This window comes from Equus asinus, chromosome 7 (assembly GCF_041296235.1).
Source record: "Equus asinus isolate D_3611 breed Donkey chromosome 7, EquAss-T2T_v2, whole genome shotgun sequence".
NCBI lineage: Eukaryota > Metazoa > Chordata > Mammalia > Perissodactyla > Equidae > Equus > Equus asinus.
Genome location: NC_091796.1, coordinates 428,327 through 450,595, shown reverse-complemented (window position 1 = coordinate 450,595; position 22,269 = coordinate 428,327). Strand labels below are relative to the sequence as shown.

The 22,269-nt window shown below is 53.5% G+C and overlaps 1 protein-coding gene across 9 annotated transcripts in view; it reads left to right on the top strand.

Annotated features, from left to right (window-relative positions):
- Positions 1 to 22,269, top strand: part of KCNG2 (potassium voltage-gated channel modifier subfamily G member 2) — an 87,437-nt gene that overhangs the window by 41,044 nt on the left and 24,124 nt on the right. For 5 of the 9 annotated variants that reach the window (XM_044744007.2, XM_070512799.1, XM_070512801.1 and 2 more), the window contains 2 exons: positions 5,547 to 5,818; positions 7,603 to 8,305. In XM_044744007.2, coding sequence (XP_044599942.2) covers positions 7,625 to 8,305 — 681 coding nt within the window. In that variant the 5' untranslated portion in view covers positions 5,547 to 5,818; positions 7,603 to 7,624. Of the gene's footprint in view, positions 1 to 5,546; positions 5,856 to 7,602; positions 8,306 to 22,269 lie in introns of all 9 variants that reach the window. The other 4 variants (XM_070512806.1, XM_070512805.1, XM_070512804.1 and 1 more) reach the window with 2 other exon arrangements.

The window sequence follows — 22,269 nt, the reverse complement described above, 5'->3', positions numbered from 1 at the left end:
CAGGCTGAAAATAGTGTGGCTAATGGAGAGCGGGGAGGCTGTGCGGGCCGCAGTGGGGTTCAGCCCTGAAGAGCATCTTCCCCAGAAGTAGAAAGACGAAAGCTTTCCTTACTTCCCAAGCTGAAAAACCATCCAGTTCCCCTGGATACATTTATTTGAGGATTAAGGCTCCCAGGTTTCCCTATACAGCACCAGGCGTGGGATTTTCCTTATCCTATTTGGCACTCTGGGAGTCTTCCATCTTGAGCACTGGTAAATCCCCAATCCTGATGCATCTTCTTCCCTTGGTTTATTTTTGCCTCTTCTTCTGGGATTCCTGGCGAACAGACCTTGGGAATTTTGCTTCCTCCTCTGCATGTGTGGCTTTTTCTGTAATGTTTGTCTCCTGTTGACTGTATGGGAGGCCTCCTGGGAGGGAGTGCCTCTACCTGATCCCAGTTTCTCTGCTTTCAACCTCGTCTACAGCTGCATTTGTTCATTTCCAGCAGCTTTGTTTCTTACTCACATCATCCTGGTCTTTTTTTTTTTTTTTTTTTAAAGATTTTATTTTTCTCCTTTTTCTCCCCAAAGCCCCCCGGTACATAGTTGTATATTTCGTTGTGGGTCCTTCTAGTTGTGGCATGTGGGACGCTGCCTCAGCGTGGTCTGATGAGCAGTGCCATGTCCGCGCCCAGGATTCGAACCAACGAAACACTGGGCCGCCTGCAGCGGAGCGCGCGAACTTAACCACTCGGCCACGGGGCCAGCCCCCATCCTGGTCTTTTTGATAATATCTTTTTTCTCTGGTGTTTTTAATTCCTTCTTTCATGTCTTTAATTATTTTTGATAATTCTATTATCTGAAGTTCCTAGGAGCCAAACCTATTACTCACGTCTCTGCTGCTGTTTGCTCATGTGGGTTGTTATCATGTGTGTTTTATAACTTTGGTCTGTAAATCCATCCTCACTGGGGCTTCATCGTGGGAATCCATGGGCTTGAATTGAGAGTCTGTCCCTCCAGGCCAGTGGCACTACTGACATTCTGGGCTGGGGCCCAGCCTTTAGTTCTGGGGCTGTGTCCTGTGCTCTGTATGGCTTTGGACCACCCCTGGTTTCTACCCGCTACCTGCAGTCACACCCAGTCCTGACAACCAAAAGTGTCCCCAGTTCTGGCCAAATGCCCAGTAGGGGCAGAGTCACCCCCAGCTGAGAACCGAGGCTCTGGGCTGCTTATGTGTGTGGTTCTAACACCACCCTGAGACTACTTCTATCGGCGTAAGTTCTTACCTGTGGGTTTCACAGACCAAAATTCCAACCTCAAACCCATTGTGGCTTCAGACACATGGTCTCATTTTGTACCTAGATCCAGGCAGAGAAGTCTTACAACCTTCCTGTCCCCATAGGTAGATTTTTCCTAGTTGTCCCTTTCGCTGAGGGTGTAGTCCTACAAAGGTCCCTGCTTCCTGTGGGGTTAGTTCAGACCCTTACCTCTTCTCACGATGGTGGTACCAATCTACTATCCAGCAAAACTGAATGCGTCTGGTAGACCCCACATCCTTGACAACAGAGTGTATCATCACACTTTGTCATCTATTCCAATATAATACCTTGTGGTAATTTGAAATGCTTATTTTGCTATTACGAATGAAGTTGAGCATGTTTTCATATGTTTAAAGGCTATTTTTCTGCTTTACTGTCAACTTTATGACAATTTGCCCATCTTTTCTATCGAGCTGTCGGTCTTTTTCTTAAAACGAACAGCACTTCAGAGTCTGTTATGTTCTAGGCTGGGGATGGGGAATGTGCTCCAGGGTTCCAGAAGTACCTTCGAAGTCTCTTAAGTCAACAAGAAGTTGACTTAAAAACACAAAGTAACATATAATTTATGTTTATATTTGTAAATGTATATTTTGGGGGAAGAAAACCCTTTCCAGCAAGAGTTCCAGGTTCTAGCGCAGTGTATCCTATTGTTTAACGATTATTCATCCCTACCTACCAAGAATTTGGAATTCGTGTTTGATTTGGCTTCAGAGAGTCAGTCAACCTGTTCTGCATGTTTAGATCATGACCCCAGGGGGACATGAGAAAGCGGAGGCATCAGCGCTGTGTACAGCCATGCGGCTTTCCAGCACGGTGCTTGTCGTGTAAGGCAGGTGATTGCTCTGTTCCTTAGGGTGAAGCTTGATGTTTGTGTTCCGGGTGGAAGCTGCTGGTCTCAGCGCAGATTTCAGCAGTTTTGTGAAGGCAGACGAGCAGCCTCTCCCTCTGGCAGGCTGCTGATCTGCACTGTTGAAGGCAAGCCTCGGCTCAGCCTGGGCGCCAGGCTGGCACCTTCTCTCTGCCAGCCGCTCCTGGAACCACAGACCACTCTGTCCTTCCCAGTTGGCCTCATGTCCCTGGAGAGACAGCAGGGCATGTGAGCACCACGCGCAGGCCCCAGTGAGATGTCCTCAACAGCACTGCTGCCGTTGCCTGCTGTTGCAGGCGCAGTGTGCTCTGAGGCCTTGCTCCTCGTTGGAGTTCAGTCTGTGAGCCCACTCAGAGCCTTGAATCCCTGGGAGTCCTCGATTTGAGGAAACAGCTCAGGAAACCTCTGCAACAAGTTCCCATGACCTAAACAACTGGTCCCTTTTAAGTAAAATAAGATCTCCCTCCTTCAGCACAACTTCTTCCAAATTTCCCCAACTCTTTGCCCAGCCAGCAGTCTCTGAGAAGCCCTCCTGGCTGTCCTGGGCTCCCTGGGTGCCCTCCCGAGCACCCTCTGCTTTCCCTGCACAGACCTGACTGTGGTGTTGGAGGCGCTGGGTGCGTGGGCCCCCAGACTGTAAGCCCCACAAAGCATCGCCAGGTGATCAGGTGACACAGCAGATACGGGTGAGACATTCACTGGACAATGCACTGATTATGGTCACTTTCTCCTCATTTCTGCAATGAGCTGGCTTTTGAAGGTCAGGGCACACACGGTCCCAGTGATTGTGAAAACTTCTTCCTCACTCCCTTCATGCAGTTATACCCCTAAGGCAACTTTTCTCACATCCACAAGAAACTCTCAAATTCTTTACTGGCAGGTGAGACCTAGCTGCTAAGTCGAGCTAGCTGATTGCATCTTGTTTAGGCTCTACCCCCGCCCCAACCCCTTTGCTCAAGTCTCAGGTGAGTCCCACTCTTGGGTCAGGTGGGCATTGGTGGGCTGCATGCTGAGCACATCCACGTGGATGCCTCTTGGCTTGACAACTCCTGAGCCGCTGGGCGGTGGGTTTCAGCTTCACCTGGCAGTGGTTGGAGTATAAAATCATTAACATGACGACAGAAAGTCTTGATGTTGACAGTTGAAGCTTTGGGGCTCAGACTTTAGTCACTAGACATGCTCTGTGACATGCATAGTTCTGGACTTCACCCCAGGCCAACTCACTCAGAATTTTTTTTATTTTTAAAAAATTGAGATAAAATTCAGATAACATAAAGTCTACCATTCAACCATTTTAATGTGTACAATTAAGTGTTTTTAGTATATTAACAATGTTATGCAATCATCACCACTATCTAATGCCAGAGCATTTTCTTTACCCTAAAATAAACCCCATACCCATTCATCAGTCACTCCCATCACACCCTCCCCCACCCCCTGGCAACTGCTAACCTGCTTTCTGTCTACAAATTTGCCTGTTCTGGACATTTCCTATAAATGGATTCACACGAGACCTTTTCTGCCTGGCTTCTTTCACTTACACGATGTTTTCAAGGTTCATCCATGTTGTAGCGTGGATCAGTACTTCTTTTTTTATGACTGAATTATGTCCCAACGTATAGATAGATCAAATTTGTCTGTCCATCATCAGTCAATGGACAGTCCGGTGTTCCCACCTTTGGCGATTGTGAATAATCCTGCTGTGAACATTCATGTATGAGTTTTTCTGTGGATGGCGTTTTCATTTCCCTTGGGCGTATACCTAGGAGTGGAATTGTTGACCTTTCTGAAGAACTACTTGACTGTTTCCACAGCAGCTGCACTGTCTCGCGTCCCCACAGCGGCGTAGGGGTTCGAGCTTCTCCACATCGTCTCCAATGCTGCTTTTCCATTTGTCTGATTATAGCCATGCTAATGGATGTGAAGTGGTATCTGGTAGTTTTGATTTGCATTTCCCTGATGACTAATGATGTGGAGCATCTTTTCATGTATTTTTCAGCCATTTTTGTGTCTTCCTTGGAGAAATGTCTGTTCTCGTCCTTTGCCCATGTTTTAATTGGGTTGTTTGTCTTTTTGTTGTTAAGGTGTCAAGTTCTCTGTATATTCTGGACACTAGACCCTTATCAGATATATGATTTGCAATTTTTTCCCTATTCTGTGAATTGTCATTTCATTTCCTTGAAATGTCCTTTAATGTACAAAGGAGTTTAATTTTGACGAAGTCTAGCATATCTTTTTTCCTTTCGTCACTTGTGCAATATCGTATTTCAGGAACCACCACCTGATCAAGGTCATGAAGATCCACCCCTGTGTTTCTTCTATCAGACTCTCCCCTCCCCAGGGTTTGTGTAGGTGTTTTTGTTTGTTTTCGTGACTTTTCTGAACTAATTATGCAAAGTCTGCAATTTCTGTCTTGTGTGGCCACTGATATCTCTGTTCCATTAACATAATGGTCAGCAAATGATTAGACAGAGACTCTTAAATGCCTGGAACCAAAGCAACAGCAAACCAGCCTTGCAGATGGGCTGTGTGTGTGTGTGGTGGGCGGCTCATGTTCAACACTCAGCACGCAGTTCACACTCTTTCTTCCCCTTCCCCTCCTGCTGTGCAGTCTGAAGGTGGGGGGTGGGGGAGAGAGGGAGGGCCTTCCTTCTCAGGGCCTTCCTGAGCACCTGCATGGCCCCAGGCACCTGCATGTCCTAGATTTCCAGCAATCGGGAGAAGCTTCTCCAAGCCCTTATTCCCCAAACACCTCACTCCCCAGCCTCTCCTCCCGAGCTTCCTGGTTAATCTGTCATTTGCTCAACTGTTATCAGTTGCCTCAGGTAGAAATAGGTAAAACATTTTCCTGGAAATGATTTTGACAAACTGCCCAGGTGGCATGTTAGCGCTGAAGAGTCCCAAGTTAGGGGAGAGAGGCAAGCCTTCTGAGCCGGTCCTTCAGGTCAGAATAAATGATCACATTTCCTTGTGAAATAGGTCCGTCTCCTCCTTCTGGTGCATTCCTGGTACCGGGATGCCAGGCTGTCGTCCTCAGGGTGACGACGCTGAGCTGGGAGCCGGGTGTTCAAATGCTGCCGAGCTCGCTGCTGTTGCCGAGTCAGCCGTGTTTTTTCAGTGTTCCCCTGGCTGCTGCAAGCCTTTGGTTAATTTCCAGAGTTACAAAAGACTCAGTTCTGATGGTTTTAACCAGCTTTTTGTTGCTTTGGTAGAGGGATGGGTTTTTGGAGCTCCTTACTATACAATTTTCCAGTCACTCAGAATTTTAAGTGTTGGGCAGGAATGTGCAGTTTTTGCAGGTTCCTTGATGACTCTGATGCTGTTGGCCCACAGCGCATGCTTTGAGAACACTGAGCTGGTACTGTGTCTCTCCTCTCCAGGTTACCACCTCGTCTGACGTCTGAGATTTCCTCTCTGGGAGATGGGCCTGTCATAAGCACTGTCCGATGTCTTTAGAGTTCGTGGCCCTGGCTTGGGATCTGCCTGCTTTCTTTGCTGTTGTCACCGTTGCCCGAGTACACAGAGGTGCCTAGAGCTAGAGCACCTGGCCTCGCCGTGTCAGCCAGCAGAGAGACATCTTAGGCAGCCGCTCTGGGGGAGGAGGACTGCCCTTCAGCAGCATGGAGGAGAAGCCGCAGCTGTCTCCGTGAAGGTCAAAAGCCTTGGCTGACTTATGGACCCTCTTTGAGGTGGTTCCTGAGTCAGTGACCCTATTTCCAGACAGATACACAGACTTAAAGGGGGTGACCTGGCACTGGGCAGAGGAATGAACGTAAAGTGCAAATGTGGCAAAATTCACCATGAAAGTTAAAATGTTCATATTCAGGCCACAAAATGATTTGGCCTAATTTATGTGTTCGTGAAGTGTCCCTTTAATGAGTGCTGCGTAAGCTATGCTTTTAGGAATTGTGGTTGCCAGTCTCTGCTCATGCCAGGACAGATGCTCATTAGGAAGAGAAATAGTATTTAGTATTTCTTCTGTGAGATCCTTGAACCTGGTCATGGAGTCAAATGAGTCATCACTCGTGTAAGAGACCTGGCTGGACTCTCGCCCTGGCCCATGTCTTCCGGAGCAGGCGTCCAATGGAGAATGCCCTAAGTATCTGCCAGTTAGTGCAGCGGACACAGATTCAGCATCTCTGAAAGGCTACCTGGGTTGGCAATTCCTATGCTCCCAAGATCTTTTCCTTTCTTTGAATGTCTAGAGCAGTGGATTTAAGCTTTGCGGGCCATAGATCCCTTAGAGAGTCTGAGGACCCTCCATTAGAAAAATGTGAACATAGGGCGAACCTAGACGGCCTAGTGGTTAAGTTTGGCATACTCCGCTTCAGTGGCCCAGGGTTGGATTCCAGGTGTGGACCCACACCATTAGTCTGTCAGTGGCCATGCTGTAGCGGTGACCCACACAAAAAGAGGAAAGATTGGCAGTGGATGTTAGCTCAGAGTGAATCTTCCTCAGGAAAAAAAAGGAAAGAAATTGCACATACACAAGTGTTTGCATGTAGTTTTATTAGGCTTGTGGACACCCTGAAGAATCTCCATGGACAACAGATAAGAACCTCTGATTTAGAGAAATCAAGGCAGCAGGAGAAGCAGGCACTAAGTGTCTGTCTCCAGACAGTGTCTCTCAACACCAGCTGTGTGCAAAATTATCTGGAAGCTTTTTAAAAAGAAAAACAAAACCTTTTTTATTATGGAAATTTTTAAACATGCCTAAAAGTGGAGAGAAAGTCTAATGAGCCCCAGGGTCCCCATCACTCAACACCCCGGCTGTGAAAAGCAGGAAGAAGGTCTGTCTGCACAGTCCAGGGAGACCCGCTTAGGGAAGGCCCCAGACATCTTTCACTGCGAATACCTCACTGTGGGCCCTAAGAGACAGAACTCCCGTTCTTAGACAGCAATACCATTCTCATACCTTTAAAAAATTCCTTAAAGTCGTGTGTAGTGCAAGGGGTTCTCAATTACTCTTAAATGTCTTTTTTAGTGGGTTCCCTCTGATGCGAATCCCAACAACGTCCTTGCGGCACTTGGCTGTTGGCTGACGCTTCTTGAATCTCTCACACGTGGAGCCGCCTCCCTATTCGTGCCCGGCAGCTAAGAGGCTGATACCCACCGGTGGCCAGACCTCCCGAGGCCGCGTCCCCAAGGCCGGCTTCCTTGTACTTCCTGTTCTGCGGCCCAAAGTTGGCCGTTTCCCTTGTCTCCCCGAGACAGATTAAGACAGGGTGCCATTTAACCAGGGTCTGCTGGAAAGCATGAGGGGTCCCCCCTTTGGATCCTCGGTAGACGTCAGGTCTGCAGGAGAGAAGAACCAAGTGCGTGGGCCGAGAGAGCGCTCGGTTCGGTTCGGTTCGGTCCCCGGCCCGGGTCGTGTGTGGTCAGGGTGCTCCCCGGGCTCCACAGCGCGGCCTAACGCGCGCTCCGTTCCTTTTGCAGGCCCAGCCTCCTGACCCGGCCTATGCGCCCCGGCCCAGCGCATGGGGCCATGGCCCTGCTCCCGGGGCAGGCGGAGCCCCGGGCCCTGGAGCCTCCGGGCGGCGGCGGCGGCGGGGCCCGCGCCCGGCATGTCATCATCAACGTGGGCGGCTGCAGGGTGCGCCTGGCCTGGGCCGCGCTGGCCCGCTGTCCCCTCGCGCGCCTGGAGCGCCTACGGGCCTGTCGCGGCCACGACGAGCTGCTGCGCGTGTGCGACGACTACGACGTGAGCCGCGACGAGTTCTTCTTCGACCGCAGCCCATGCGCCTTCCGCGCCATCGTGGCGCTGCTGCGCGCCGGCAAGCTGCGCCTGCTGCGGGGCCCGTGCGCGCTGGCCTTCCGCGACGAGCTGGCCTACTGGGGCATCGACGAGGCCCGTCTGGAGCGCTGCTGCCTGCGCCGCCTGCGCCGCCGCGAGGAGGAGGCCGCCGAGGCCCAGGGCGCGGGGCCGGCGGGGCGCGGGGCGCCGGGCAGCCCGGAGCGCGCCCTGGGGCCCAGCGGGCGGCTGGCGCGCGGCCGGCGGCGCCTGCGCGACGTGGTGGACAACCCGCACTCGGGGCCGGCCGGCAAGCTCTTCGCCTGCGTGTCCGTCGCCTTCGTGGCCGTCACGGCTGTCGGCCTCTGCCTGAGCACCATGCCGGACATCCGCGCCGAGGAGGAGCGGGTGAGCGCGCCGGGGCTAGAGCGGGGACGGGGGAGGCTGGGGCCCGGACCGTGCGGGCGGCGTGGACAGGACAGGGGCTGAGGGGTTGGCCAGGCAGCGGGGACAAGAGGGGGTGGGGCTGGGGCCAGAGGCAGCTGGGCCGAGGGAGCGCACGCCGAGTAGTGGTCTTAGATGTCCAGGACCCAGCTCGCCCGCGCTGTTGACAGGCGCCTCGAGTGACCCCCGAGTGAGGGCACACAGGCCGGCAGCTGTGCACTGACAGCGCAGGCTCCAAGTTACAGCCAGCCTCGAGAACGCAGCGAGGCCTGCTGAGCAGGCCTTCTCCGCTGACTCTCTCCAACGTCAGGCCCCGGACGCTCGGTCAACCTGAAGCTGAAACACTTGGTGTGGGAAGGGTCTAGAGAGCTGTGTGCTTTACCTCGAGTCCCGAGTCCTGGGCCACAGGGACGTGACCTGTGGCCTGGGCATTCTTTCAGGGCACAGAGCCAGGGCCGGGCTTCCAGCTCAGGTAAACCCAGGGCTGGCTTCATCCAGGTGTTGGGGCTCCTTCCTGCCCCCTTCTGTGTGTCGGGTGAGAATGCTGGCACAGAACGTGGGCAGAAGTGTAATTCTCCGCTAGAATGTTCTCCAAAGCCTGTCCTTGTTTGTGCACTGAGTGCGTCGTGGAAGGTTCAGGAAACATTCGGGGAAGGCTCTGTGCTGTTGGATTGGTGGGTTAGAAGAGAGGGTGTTACTGTATCTGAAGGACGAAGCTGAGTGTTGGCCTGCATTTCCTGATGGGGTGGTGGGGGGCGTCCTGCCTGCCCCTCTGCTTGATGGTGCCCTGCTTCTGCCTTCCAGCCTCTGGGCAGAGCAGCTCATCATCCCAGCCTCAGAGCCCTTCCGCGGTCCAGAGGTTATGCCCGGAGCACGTCCGGTGGGTCAGCTCATCATGACAATGTCTTGCTTCCTCCCGGAACATTCGCTGTTAGCTGGCTTTACCCGGAGTGTGGTGACCCTGACTGCAGATTAAATTTAAATGTAAATTTTAGGAAATTGGTTTGGCTTCCTTCGTTGTTTGGGTGCCTGATTCCTGAGCTATCATTTCCAGTTGTCTTCACCGGGCCACGTCTTGGATTCTGCTTCTGAAAAAACACTGGAGGTGTCTGGATTTTCTGAGTAGCAACAACCCCATACAGTATGCGGGAGGGAATCATTTACATGAGAATCAGGAAACAGGAGGCGTTAGGGCTGCCTCTCCTGGTGGCGTCATCCCTGGAGTCAGGCCGGGCCCTTGCAGAATCCTCCCAGGCGCCCACTGGTCTCCACATCACCACGGTTCATACCCCCACCCACCTCCTCCCCGTTCTCTGAAACATCACTTCACACCACTAGGTGTGTCTCACCAAACCAGTTACCGGTTTAGAAAGTAATGATCCCTGTGTCAGTGATGCGTGGTGAAACACGTTTGTGTGCTGGCCGCTCCCAAGTGCGGGGTCCCCCGTGACACCCAGCCACACGGTGGGTGCTGAGTGCGCTGCACAGGAAGGAGGAAATTCCCAGTGTCATCACCTTTGTGTGTGTAGTAAAATGTATGTAAAATTTGCCATCCTGACCATTTTCAAGTGCACAGTTCAGTGTATTAAGTACGTTCACACTGTTGTGCAGCCGTGCCCACCATCCGTCTCCAGAGCTTTCTCAGCTTCCCAAACTGAAGGTCCGTCCCCATTAAACACCAGCTCCCCTCGCCCTCCTGCGCCGCTGGCACCCACCGTCTGCTCTGTGTCTCTGTGACTGGACGACTCTGAGCCCTCACGTGGGTGAAGTCATACAGGATCCGTCCTTCTGTGACTGGCTCATTCCACTCAGGCTGCGACCTCCAGGTTCGTCCATGTTGAGGCAGGTGTCAGGCTCTCCTTCCTTTTAAAGGCAGAACATACTCCCCTGTGTGTATGCCCCACGTTGTCTGCACAGGCGTCACCTCGGCGCGCAGTGAGTCCCCTGCCCAGGGCTGGGTGGGCCAAGATGGTAAATCCTGTGTCTTCCACGCTCAGTGGGCTGCTCAGGTGTCCAGATGGAAGAACGCAACAGAGACCCCAGGGGTGGCCGGGCAGCAAATCACCTCCGCCCCCCGGCTCTGTTCGCCGTCCTCGGTCGTGCGCTGGTGCTCTGTCCACCCCCTGACCGCTGGGGCTGGTCCTCCGCGGTGAGGCCGAGGCGTGGAGCTCTGCCCGCGGCGCGGTGTGTCCTCGCGCCGCCCCGTTCGCCCCACACGGCAGGTGCAGGAGAGGAGCCCGCCGGCCGCTCCCCGAGCAGCCCAGCACCAGGCCCTCTGTCCCTTTGCTCGCCCAGGAGCAGCCCGGGGCGTGGCCTCCCGCTGGTTCCGCCTCCGGTGGTTCCGGGGCGCGGTCCCCCGCTGGTGCCGCCTCGGGCGGTTCCGGGCGCGGTCCTGGGACGGCGGCGTGTCCCCTCTTCTGCCGAGAGTGAGTACCGTCCCGAGTGTCCGGAGCCCCCGAGCCGAAGCGGGCGGCCCTGACGCTGCCACGTGCGCCGCTTCGTGCTTCACAGGAGCCGCGCACCCCGGGCACGCGGGGCTCCGGGAGGGCCCCTGCCCCGCTGAGCAGGCCCCGGCTGGGGCGGAGAGCGCCTGTCGGACGCCGGCCCCTGCGGGTGGTGTCGCCTGGACGGTCGGCCCACCGGGGCTGCGCCGGCTCCCGGCCCCACGCTGCACCCAGACGGGCCGGGGCGGGGCCCTCCTGCGCTCCGCCCCCCGCCCCCCACAGGGAGAGAGGGCGGCGAGGAGCCGGCGGGCCCGGCGTGGGGGCCGTGGGCGGAGACGGCTGCCATCGGCATCCGGGGGGTGGTGCAGAGACACCGGGGCCCGAGCTGGCAGGGGAGGACCCTGGCCAGCCTGACGGGCGGGCGAGGGTTGGGCTGGGCCATGGCAGGTGCCCAGGGACACTTGGTTACATGGGGAGCTGCTGGCCGTGGGCCCCTCGGGAATGCCACTGGAGCTCCCTCCTGGGTCACTGTGCTCCCTATGCCACCGAAACAGACCGCCACAAACCGCCTGGTCGAGGCAACAGGTTCTTCTCTCTCAGTCCTGGAGCCAGGAGTCCGACCCCGCCTCACTGGGCTGCTGTCTGGGAGTCGGCAGGCTGGTTCCTGTGGGGGCTCGGGGGAGAATCCCTTCCTGGCCTTCCAGCTGGTAGGGCTGGAGTGTGCCTGGCCCGTGGCCTTTCCTCCGTCCTCACAGTGCCTTGCTCTGGTCTCTTCTGCCCTCATCTCCTTCTGCCTCCGACCCTGCAGCCTCCCTCTTAGGAGGACCCTGTGATTGCACCGAGCCCACCCGCAATCCAGGCCTCTGCCAGCTCAGGGCCCTCACCTTCGTCCCACCTGCACAGCCCCTTCTGCCATGGGAGGTGACACACGCGGAAGGTGCTGCAGGTCTGGGGACCAAGACTTGGGTGTCTTCCGGGCGTTATCCAGCCAACCGCAGTCATGAAAATTCTCAGGGCCCAGGTTTCTGCTCCTTGTTCTCCAGGCCCCATCGGGGTCAGCAGCCACACCTCCCCTGCCAGCACCATTGGTGCAAGGCCTGCGGGGCCTGCAGGGCCTGCGAGCACCTGCCACCTGCCTGCTCCCAGGGGACCCAGATGGTGAGAAGCAGCATCTGCATGGCCCGGAGGTGACCAGGAGGAGCAGGGTTGTCTGCAATAATCGGCATCCGAGGGGTGCTTCCCCCCTCGTCCAAGCCACAGTGTTCACCCCGCCAGCTTTCAGCCCTTGCAGCCGCTCAGACACCGCTGTCCTCATCCTGCCATGTGTCCATGGTCTCAGACTAAGCAGACATGAGGCGTTTCTCTTTTCAATGAAGAATCCCCTCCTGTCTGAGGGCATCGAGGGCATGGGACCCTAGAGGGATGACTCAGTGCTGCAGCCTCGGAGTTGGCCGTCACAGAGCCTCCAGGAAAGAACCGTGGTTCCATCTGGAGACGAGGATAAAACTCATGAGAAAGGAAGACCTCATTGTCGGGCACATGTGCCCAACTGTGGGCAGACGAGGAAACAGAGCTGCCCAGAAAACTAGTGGCACACGCTCCAGTCCTAAATTATCTTCCAGCCAAACGCTCGCCACGTGTCACCAACAGCTCTTCAGAGCTTACGAATGAAGCATCTTTAACACAAGTCAACTGCTTCCTTGCTGTGGGCATCTTGGAGCACGCCCCGCCCGAGAGGGACTGCTTATTGGGTCGAGGGCACAGAGAGGGGAGCAAGGCTGCCCAGCCCCCACCCCACTGCACCCCGTGTCCCCCCAGTGGAATCACCCCCCAGGGGCCCTTGGGACTCAGCCTCTACCTACAGGACCTAGGGGCTCCCTGCCCTGTCCCAGAAGGTCTGCGCCTAACAGCACTGCCTCCCCCAGCACTCCTGCCAGGAGTGGGGCTCACTTCTCAGTGCCTGGTCTACGGCGGGACCATGCACATGGTGGCTGTGGCTTCCCAGACCCAGGCCTTAGGGTGATTTGTGCAATGATTCCATCTTGCCTGCAGGGACAAAGGTTAGTAATACCAAAACCCTAAACATCCATAGCCACAGAAAGTTATCCTGAATTCTGTGACCCCCGAATAGTACATTGGAAACCAAAACACACTCAGTGTGCACTGTGGTTCCTAGGGAAACAGTCACGGTGATAATCATCCAGAGATATTTCCACCACTTAGTTACCGGGCTGAACGGAGCCCCCCAGCAGACAAGTCGGTGTTTTCGTGCAGGTGCTCGGGGGAGTGTGGAGGGCCATGGCCCCCACGGCTGCGGTAGGGTCAGAGTTGGACGTGGTGCTGCACCCTCTGGACATCAGAGGGCCCAGGCTCAGTGCTGACGGGACTTCTCCAGGCTCTCGGACGGCGAGGCGGCTCCAGAGCTGACCACACCTCCCACTCCAGGTCGCCGAGGAGGCCCAGGACGGAGCGGACGGTGAGAGCCTCTGTTTCCCGTGGCTTTTGTGGAGTCTCCGTGGGCCTCTGGCCTTCATTCTCTACCCCGCCACCACTGTGCTGTGGCCAGCACCCTGATGAGGCACCACGTGAGCACACAGTGTGACCAGAGCACCCTAGTTACCGCAAGTCGCCGGGAGGTGGGTGCTGATTCTCCCGAGAAACGTGCGTCTGGATTGTTAGGTGACGGGGCAGCAGAGTGGTGCCTTGTTGGGGTCGAGTGCTCTCCGTGGCCAGGAGAGGCCCGGGGCGCACCTAGGTGCTGGCTGTGAGGACCATTGCAGTGACATCTATTTTAGCGACCCGATAGCTGAGGAGAGGCCTTCAGAACTGTCTGGAGGATGGGTGGACAGAAGTTATTCCAGCGAGTAGCTCCTAGATCCCTTTTGTGTGGTGGTGGCTGGAGTGTTGCCTGGAGACCGTGCTGGGCGCCTGCCTGGGCCCTGGCTGGCAGCGGGGACAGGCTGTGCGCCAGCCCATCAGAACAGCGAGTCTTCATGGAACGTCTGCAGAGCGCAGGTTGTTTCTCTAAAGCTATCGCTTCCTTCACATCGCGGCTGGTATTTGGATCTGCATGTCGATTTTTTCCTTTGAGCTCACGTGATTAAATTAAGACCCGCATAATCAGTTATAGATTTCATGACTGGGATTCCAGCTACTGAATGCACTGAGAACATTTGGCAGCAGCATCGAAAGCTGGTGACAAAGTCTCTGCTGTGTGTGGGCATACAACACACATCGAATTTGGCCAGCTTCTTGCTGGAGTGAGAGCTTTACTGTTTCTGAGCTGTGTTAGTCAGGGTTCTCCAGAGAAACAGAACCAGCAGGAGACAGACAGATGGATAGATAGGTAGATAAAATGCAAATACATAAAATACATGTATTTTATAAGGAATTGGCTCACACAGTGATGGAAGCTGAGAAGTTCCAAGATCTGCAGTCGACAAGCTGGAGACCCAGGAGAACGGATGGTGTTCCAGCCTGAAAGCCCCCAGGTTCGAGACCTAAGAAGAGCCAATGTTTCAGTTTGAGTACAAAAGACAGGCTGTTCCAGCCCAGGCAGGCGGGCGGGAGGAGCTCCTAACTGAGGGAGGTCAGCATTTCTCTTCTGTTCAGGCCGTCAGCTGATTGGGTGAGGCCCGCCCACATGGGACATAGCTGTCTGTTTTACTCAGAGTCCACTGATTCAAATGTTAATCCCAGGGGCTGGCCCCGTGGCCGAGTGGTTAAGTTCACGTGCTCCGCTTTGGTGGCCCAGGGTTTGCTGGTTCGAATCCTCGGCACGGACGTGGCACCACTTGTCAGGCCATGCTGAGGCAGCGTCCCATATGCCACGGCTAGAAGGACCCACAACTAAAAATATACAACTATGTACTGGGGGGATTTGGGGAGGGAAAAAAAAAAGTTAATCCCAACCAGAACACACCTAGAATCGTGTTTGACTAAATGTCTGGGCCCCCATGGCCCAGTCAGGTTGACACATAAAATTAACCACTGCCTGAGCGCTGGCTCTCGCTCACTGTTTCACAGACGTATCTGTTGGGTGGGGTGTTCTGTTCACTGGCACATCCCACAAGGCTGGCCCTCAGAGATGACAAATCGGCTTCCCAGCATCAGCAGTTCTAACCTGTCCTTTGGGATCTTTGGGGACCCGACCGGGGCTTACAAGGGAGCCATGGCATGACGCCTGGCATGGGACTGTCATCCCTGTCCCTAAACACAAGCCTGAAAGCAGAGTTATGTGTGTCTGAGCCCTGGGGGGCTGGGGCTTCTGCACTGAGAACTGATTTCTTTGGAAGAGCAGGTACGGTGGATGGAATGTTGTGTCCCCCCAGATCCAGACATTGAAATCCAGCCCCCAGTGTGATGGTGTTAGGAGGGGGCCTTTGTGAGGTGATTGAATGAGATTAGCGTCTTTATAAAAGAGGCCCGGAGAGCTCCTGTATCCTCTGCCATGTGAAGACACAGCGAGAAGACGCCGTCCGTGAACCAGGAGGCAGGCCCTCAGCAGACACGGAATCTGCTGGCACTTGGATCTTGGACTTCCAGCCTCCGAAACCACGAGGAGTAAGTGCCAGTTCTCTCAGCCCCAGGGTGTGGTGTTTATCATAGCAGCCTTGGGGACTGAGCCAGCATGCATGGGAACCTCCTGGGGGCTGAGCTGGGGGCTTGGTCTTTCCTCCTGAGCTCCTGGTGGAGCTGCTCCCGTCCCTGACGGCATAAGCATGCTGTGTCAGCTACAGAGGAGCCAGACCATGGGGCCTCCCACTAGCATCGAGGGCTGCGCCGTGGGGGCCTGCAGCTATGCACGCTCAGCATGTTGCCTCCACTTCGTCCTAAGAGGCGCCAGTCCCTGCCTAGCGGGGGACAGCCAGCTTCCACATGGAAACGTGGCTGAGCAGTCGGCAGCTCGTAGCCCTCTGCATCCTGTTGGCACATGCAGGCAGAGGGGCTGGGAGTGTCATCCTGGCCAGGTGGCTGCAGGCCCGGTGAGGGTTAGGTTGCTCTTTGCTGAAAGGAGGAAGGAAAGGTGGATGCTGGTAGCGGTAGCAGCCCTGCAGCCGGTCCTGACCTCAGGCGACTGCCCTGTGCCCCTGGGGCTGCAGGAATGCCAGGGCAGAGAAGGGGGCATGGGAATTACCCCCTCATTCCCGAGGAGGGCTGCCAAGAATGGAGGCTCCCCACCTCTGAAAAATGGGTGATGAGCTTGGTTGGTTTATTTTCCTTTTTGCAAAGATCTGATCCAGAATCAGCAAAATCCCGTGGGAATACAATGCAGCGGGCCAAGCCTGGTTCAGATCCTGCCTCCGTTCATCTTTCTTTTCTGTAAAATGAGGATGGCCGTCCCTCCTGACTGCTGTGAAAGGTGGGGTGGTGCTCTCTCTCCCAGTGGGCGTCAGGCCCTTCCTGCCCCTTCCTCAGCCGCGCCCCAACCTCGCTGCCCAGAATCTCGGTCCCAGGCCCCAGACAGCTGGGCTGTCGGCGCCCACATCTGAGGCGCTGCCTGTTTCCGTGGGGCTCCCTCCTGCGAGACTCGCAGAGGCACTGGAAACAGAGCCGGATGTGCCGAGGGATAAACATGAAGCTCAGAACGTTTTTTACCCTCTACTTTCTGCACAGATTTGGCAGGGAAAAAATAGGGGGTTTGTGTTTTGGCTTTACGCTTTAGTCTGAAATAGAAGACCTGAGCTCAAAGCCTAGAACAGAAGCTGCGAGGCTTTTTTCTTTTTTTTAAGACTTTATTTTTTAGAGTAATTTTAGGTTCACAGCAAAATTGAGGGGAAGATGCAGAGATTTCCCCTGTACCCCTCCCTCACAACCACCATCCCTTCAGAGTGGTACGTTTGCTGGAGTTGATGAACCTACACTGGCACGTCGGCATCCCCTAGAGTCCGTGGTTTACATCGGGGTTCACTCCTGGTGTTGCACTTTCTCTGGGTTTGGACAAAGGTGAAATGAAGTCATCCATCGTGTGGTCCCATGCAGAGTAGCTACACTGCCCTGAACATCTTCTGCTCTGCTTGTTTGTCCCCCGATCCCTGGCAACCACTGATCTTTTTCCTGCCTCCATAGTTCTGCCTTTTCCACAGGGTCATGTAGTTGGAGTCACACAGTACGTAGCCTTTTCAAACTGGCTTCTTTCACTTAGTAATATGCATTTAAGGGTCCTCCCTGTCTTCTCATGACTTGATAGCTCATTTCTTTTTGGTGCCAAATGATATTCCGTTGTCCGGATGTACCACAATTTGTTTATCCACTCACCTACTGAGGGACATCTTGGTTGCTTCCAGCATTTGGCAATTATGAATAAAGCTGCTATAAACATCCATGTGCAGGTTTGTGTGTGGACAAATTTTCAACTCATTTGGGTAAATGCCAAGGAGTGTGATGGCTGAAAATTATGATAAAAGTATATTTAGTTTTGTAAGAAACCACCGAACTGTCTTCCAAAGTGGCTGCCATTTTTCGTTCCCGCCCACGATGAGTGAGAGTTTTGGCTATTCTAATAGGTGTGCAGTGGTATCTCGTTGTTTTAACTTGCATTTCCCATGTGATATGTGATGTGGAGCATCTTTTAATATGCTTATTTGCATCTGGATGTCTTCTTTTCTCAGACATTCACTACGAGAACTTGGTCAAGCTCTTGGAAGTAAAAATGTGTGGGTTCCCCCTGTGACTGGGCCCCCTGGGGCTCTAACTCTCGAGTTGTCCACACTGAGCCTCCAGCAATCTGTCAGTCACAGGTGAGGCTGTCCTACCCGGCCCTGGTTCCTGCGGCCGCCTCAGGTCTCTGCTCCGGGAAGCCGGGACTCCCATGTTCGCCTGACCGTCTCTCCTGTCTTGGGAGCAGAGGTCAGCCCTGTGTCCTCCTCTCTCACAGATCCAAGAAGCAAGGTTGATTTTTCAGTCTGTTCAGCTTTTCAGTTGCTGTTAGGATGGAGAGGCAGCTTCAAGCTCCTTCTTTGCAGAACTGGACACCAGTCCCAAGATTCTTTTTGACCTAATCTGTCCAAGGCCTTTGGTTTGTCTTCTCTGTCACGCTAAGAGGCAAAATTGGGTATTGGTTAGTTCTCAGACTCTAATGCAGAGCAGGGCTCCATCCCAGCTCTTGCTCTGACTGCACAAGACCTAAGGCACTTACGTGTCCTCTCTGAGCCCCAGTTGCCTCATCTATAAGTGCAGATTCTTCAGAGCTGTTGAGATTAAGCAGGTCTGAGTCCTGCTTTCCCTAAACAGCCACTGCAAGCAGCCCCTTGCCCTCGGGCCCTTGGACAGTCACTAACTCCAGGACAGAGTGGGGAGGAAAGGCCGGGGTGGAAGATGGGCAGAAAAGAAGAGAGAAGAAAGAATGTGGAGCCCAGCATGGTGCCCTGTAGCCCCTCGGGGCCAAGGTCATGGCTGCTCGTGTCCCACCCCTCCCCGTCCCCACTGAGTCCCCTCTCCTGGGTCCACCAAGATGAAGTGCTCTTGCAGTTAAAGCTGTTCTAATGAGGGGACTTTGCCGTTGCCTAAACCAGGGCCCCGTCAGGCTGCGGGGTTGAAGTTCTCTGTCTTGTTACCCTCAGTGCACACTGCAGGAGTCATTCTGTCTTCACTTTTTCTCCGCAGCTGCCAGCATGGGAGTGGCTATGAGAGTATTAACTGGTTAGTAACAAGCGGAAAAGAAGGGTCTCTCCACGTGTGTGTAATTCATTGCCTCCTGGCACTTCCCTCATAGGATTGAGTTATTTTGACTTAGCCACATTTTTAAGGGAGCCGAATTCATCCAAGCATAAATTTATCAGGCGTCACCCAGCTGGGGCTGTGAAGAGACCCGAGAAGTTGGAATTCAGATGATTTTAGGCTCCACTTAAGCCTGAAATGTTAAGGATAACCGGAAAGGATGTTTTTAATAAGAAGGCATTAACTATTATAATTCAGCAAATTGGCTAGTCCCAGAGGAGGAGCTTGTGCTGTTTATTTTACCAAAAATATTAATTCATCAACAGCTGTAAGAAGTTTGGTAAAGGTTTGGAGCTAGGAGGTGGGCAGGAAATACGTTCATGAGTCCCTAAACTGGTGGTTCCTGGGTCCTCGATGGGAGCAGGTGACGTTCCGAGCCGGCTGTGCTTGGAGGAGCACGGATTTCAGCGAAGACCGTGGGGATTGGAGGAGTTCCTATTTTCTGATTCAACCTGCAAATGAACATCTTGAGAAATAAACCAGGCGCGTCTGCGAGGACTGTTATGTGGGCTCAGGTTGGTGCAGAGTTGGGACCTCAGATGCTGTCCAGGGACATGGGCAGCCAGGCCTCTCCCCACCGCCACCCAGCTTTCCAGGCCCTGGGGGGCATGCTGGTCCCTCTGCTCCCCACACAGCCAGAGAGCATGCAGCTCTTCAGAGAGTTTTCCTGATCGCGACATGGCACTTGTTCTTTATAGAGAGCCGGGAAAGAACAGAGCAGTACAGAGAATAAAGTAGAAACCAACTGTAAGGCAATGACTGTCGCTTGAATGTCTCAGCTCAGGTGCTTTCTTCTCGATGCTCTTTGTGAAACTCTGAAAGTCCTTTACACGTGGTCGTATAGCCACTGGGCTCCTGTAACACTGTGACCCTGAGCATCATCCAGAAACTGCAACAGCTGAGCAGTCGTGCTGTTTTGTCATTATAACTATTCCCTCCTTGCTGCTTTCGTTTCCAGTTCTTTGCTGTTATAAGCGACTGGCATGAACATTCTTGTTCATAGATCTTTGTCCACTCCACTGATTATTTCCTTGGGTGTACCCATCCCATGGGTGGACGGCGAGAGTCCGGGGTTGTCACTGCCCGGGGCTCTCGCTGTCCACCCAGGGTGGTCTGGGTGTTCTGCATGAGCACCCATGCTGGGTGTCCTTATGACAACTTGCCTGTCTCTTAAAAAGAGCCATCTCCTGGCTTTTTTGATTTGCAGTTGATCACTGGGAGGCTAACATCTCTTCACGCCTTCACCTGCCGTTTACACTTCTGAGGATTTCCTTTCCTTCTCTGTCCACCTTTATTAGGTTGTTGTTTTGTACTTCTTAATTCTGTGTATGCTTGGAGATATTTTCCCAGTGTGCTCACACCCTGATCCCCTCCGGGGGAAGAACAGCTGCCAGCCTCTAGCCCATTCTCCATCCCTAGCCGGGGTCTCCCTCCACCACCACCCACCTTTGTCAGCCCTCGCTCAGCTGCCCTCCAACCTCTGTACCTCTGCCTCCTTGCAGTGCCCTAGGCTGCCCCTCTGTGGGACTCCTGCTGCTCAACCCCCCCAGTGCCGCCTCTTCACAAACCCTCCCAGACCATCCACATCTTCCTTGGCCTGTCTTCCATGCACCTATTTTAGCTAAAACAGGCATCAGGACCAGCCTGAACTGCAGAGTCTGGCAGTATTTCCCTTGTGATTGGAACTCCTAGTGAAGAGGCCTTTTGTCTTATTGGTCTTTGCATCCTGCAGGGAGCACAGCACACGGCTCGTCTTCATGGGCGTTGTTGAATTTTGGCTCTCAGTTTGGGAAGATGTGAGTGATTACTGTAAAATACGGAGTGGCTGGAACAGGTAATGTGTTGGCATATTTCTCCCAGGAGACACCCTTGGACTCCAGACAGAGCGATTTAGCACAGAGACAGGCACTGCTTCTGTGCACAGCTGGTGAAACCGTGTGACCTTGGCGCAGATGAACATACAATGGCCCCAGACTGTGATGGACACACAAATGCATGAAGGACATGCAATGGCCCCAGACCCTGATGGACACACAAATGGCCCCAGACCCTGATGGACACACAAATGGCTGCAGACCCTGATGGACACACGATGGTCCCAGGCCATGATGGACACAGAGTGGCCCCAGGCCATGATGGTCATGCACTGGCCCCAGGCCGTGATGGTCATGCAATGCCCCAGGCCATGATAGACACACAAATGACCCCAGACAGTGATGGACACACAAATGGCACCAGACCATGATGGACATGCAATGGCCCCAGACTGTTCACAGGTCACAGCCCTGCAAAGAGACTTGAGAGTCAGTTGTGTGGGGGAGGCTGCAGGACCATGATGGGCTTGTGTCTGAGGGCAGCCCCTAGGACCACCAGCTCAGCAAGAATAATTCTGAACCAAGTGGGCAGTGACTCTGACCTGCGTACAAACTTAGGTGGTGAGCCAGGCGCTGTCCTGACTACCACCTGGCCCTGTGAGTATCACCAGATCCATTTCAAAAACCTCTTTCCTGAGCTCCAATTCTCATACCACACATTGGCCCATAAAGATTGCACGATTCACTGTGTGTCCCCCGGGTCAGGCAGCCTTTGCCGCATCACCAAGTGGGAACTGTACTGATTATCTAATTTGCCTCCTTATTTGCAGATCAAATGAAAACCCAATAGAATTAGCTGAAAAATTATTATAAATAAATGAATTTGTTAAGGTGGCTGGCTGGAAAATATGCAAAAATCAGCTACTTTTCTATATGCTATCAGTAATAGAAAATTTAATGGGAAAACTATTCTGGTTGCTATAATAACAAAAACATGAAATGCCTAGGAATAATCTCAGCAAGAAAGTTTCAATAGCTATAAAAGAAAAAAATATCACTCTACTGAGAGACGTGAAAAGGGCTGAATAAAGAGTGGCATGTCATGTTCTTGAATGGGAAAAGTACCCCCGAAGTTAATATTTAAATTTATTACACTCTCAACAAAACACCAACGTTATTTTTGGAACCTCACAAAATAATCTTAAAAATCTAGTGAAATACATATGGAATACTAGCCTGTAAATTCTGGAGAATAAGGGAACAAAAGTATAAAAGAGGAGACCCACCCCGATATCAATTATCTCTTACTGTGTAATAAACTACCCCAAAACCTGTTGGATCAGAGCGTGAGCTCCTTGTTTGCTGGTGATTCCGTGGTTGGCGTTTGGGCTGGAAGAGCTTGCTCCATCCGTGAGGCATCACGGGGCTCACCGTGCAGTGGGGTCTCGCCCAGGACGGCTGCGGTCTCTTCTCTCTTCCACCAGGAGCTGGCCCAGGCACGTCACACGGTGGTGGAACTCCGTCAGCACCAATGCATGGCCAGGTCCCGTGTGCCCGCGTCCTGTTGGCCCAAGCAGATCTCACGCCAATCTCATGGGGAGATCTTTATAATTTGGTAAGAAAACCAGAAACCATGAAGGAAAGTAAATATTTGACAATGTAAGAATTAAAAACTAATGAAAGCCTTTTGATTTCTACATCCCAGCCACCAGTGTGGGTTCACTGTACTGTGTGCTCTCAGGAGTTAAATGAGAAGACCTCGATGCAGCACCCCCGTCCTCTGTGCCCTGCACGTTTAGAAGTAAGGCCTTGTGCTAACTGGGTACTATCTCACACGTGGTGCAAGCCAATCTTCTGGAAATGAAAACCAGTTACAAGTTAAATTATGCATAATTATTAGAAAGAGATCTATTTATTGGTTATTGATTAAAAACATCATTTTTTTACAAAT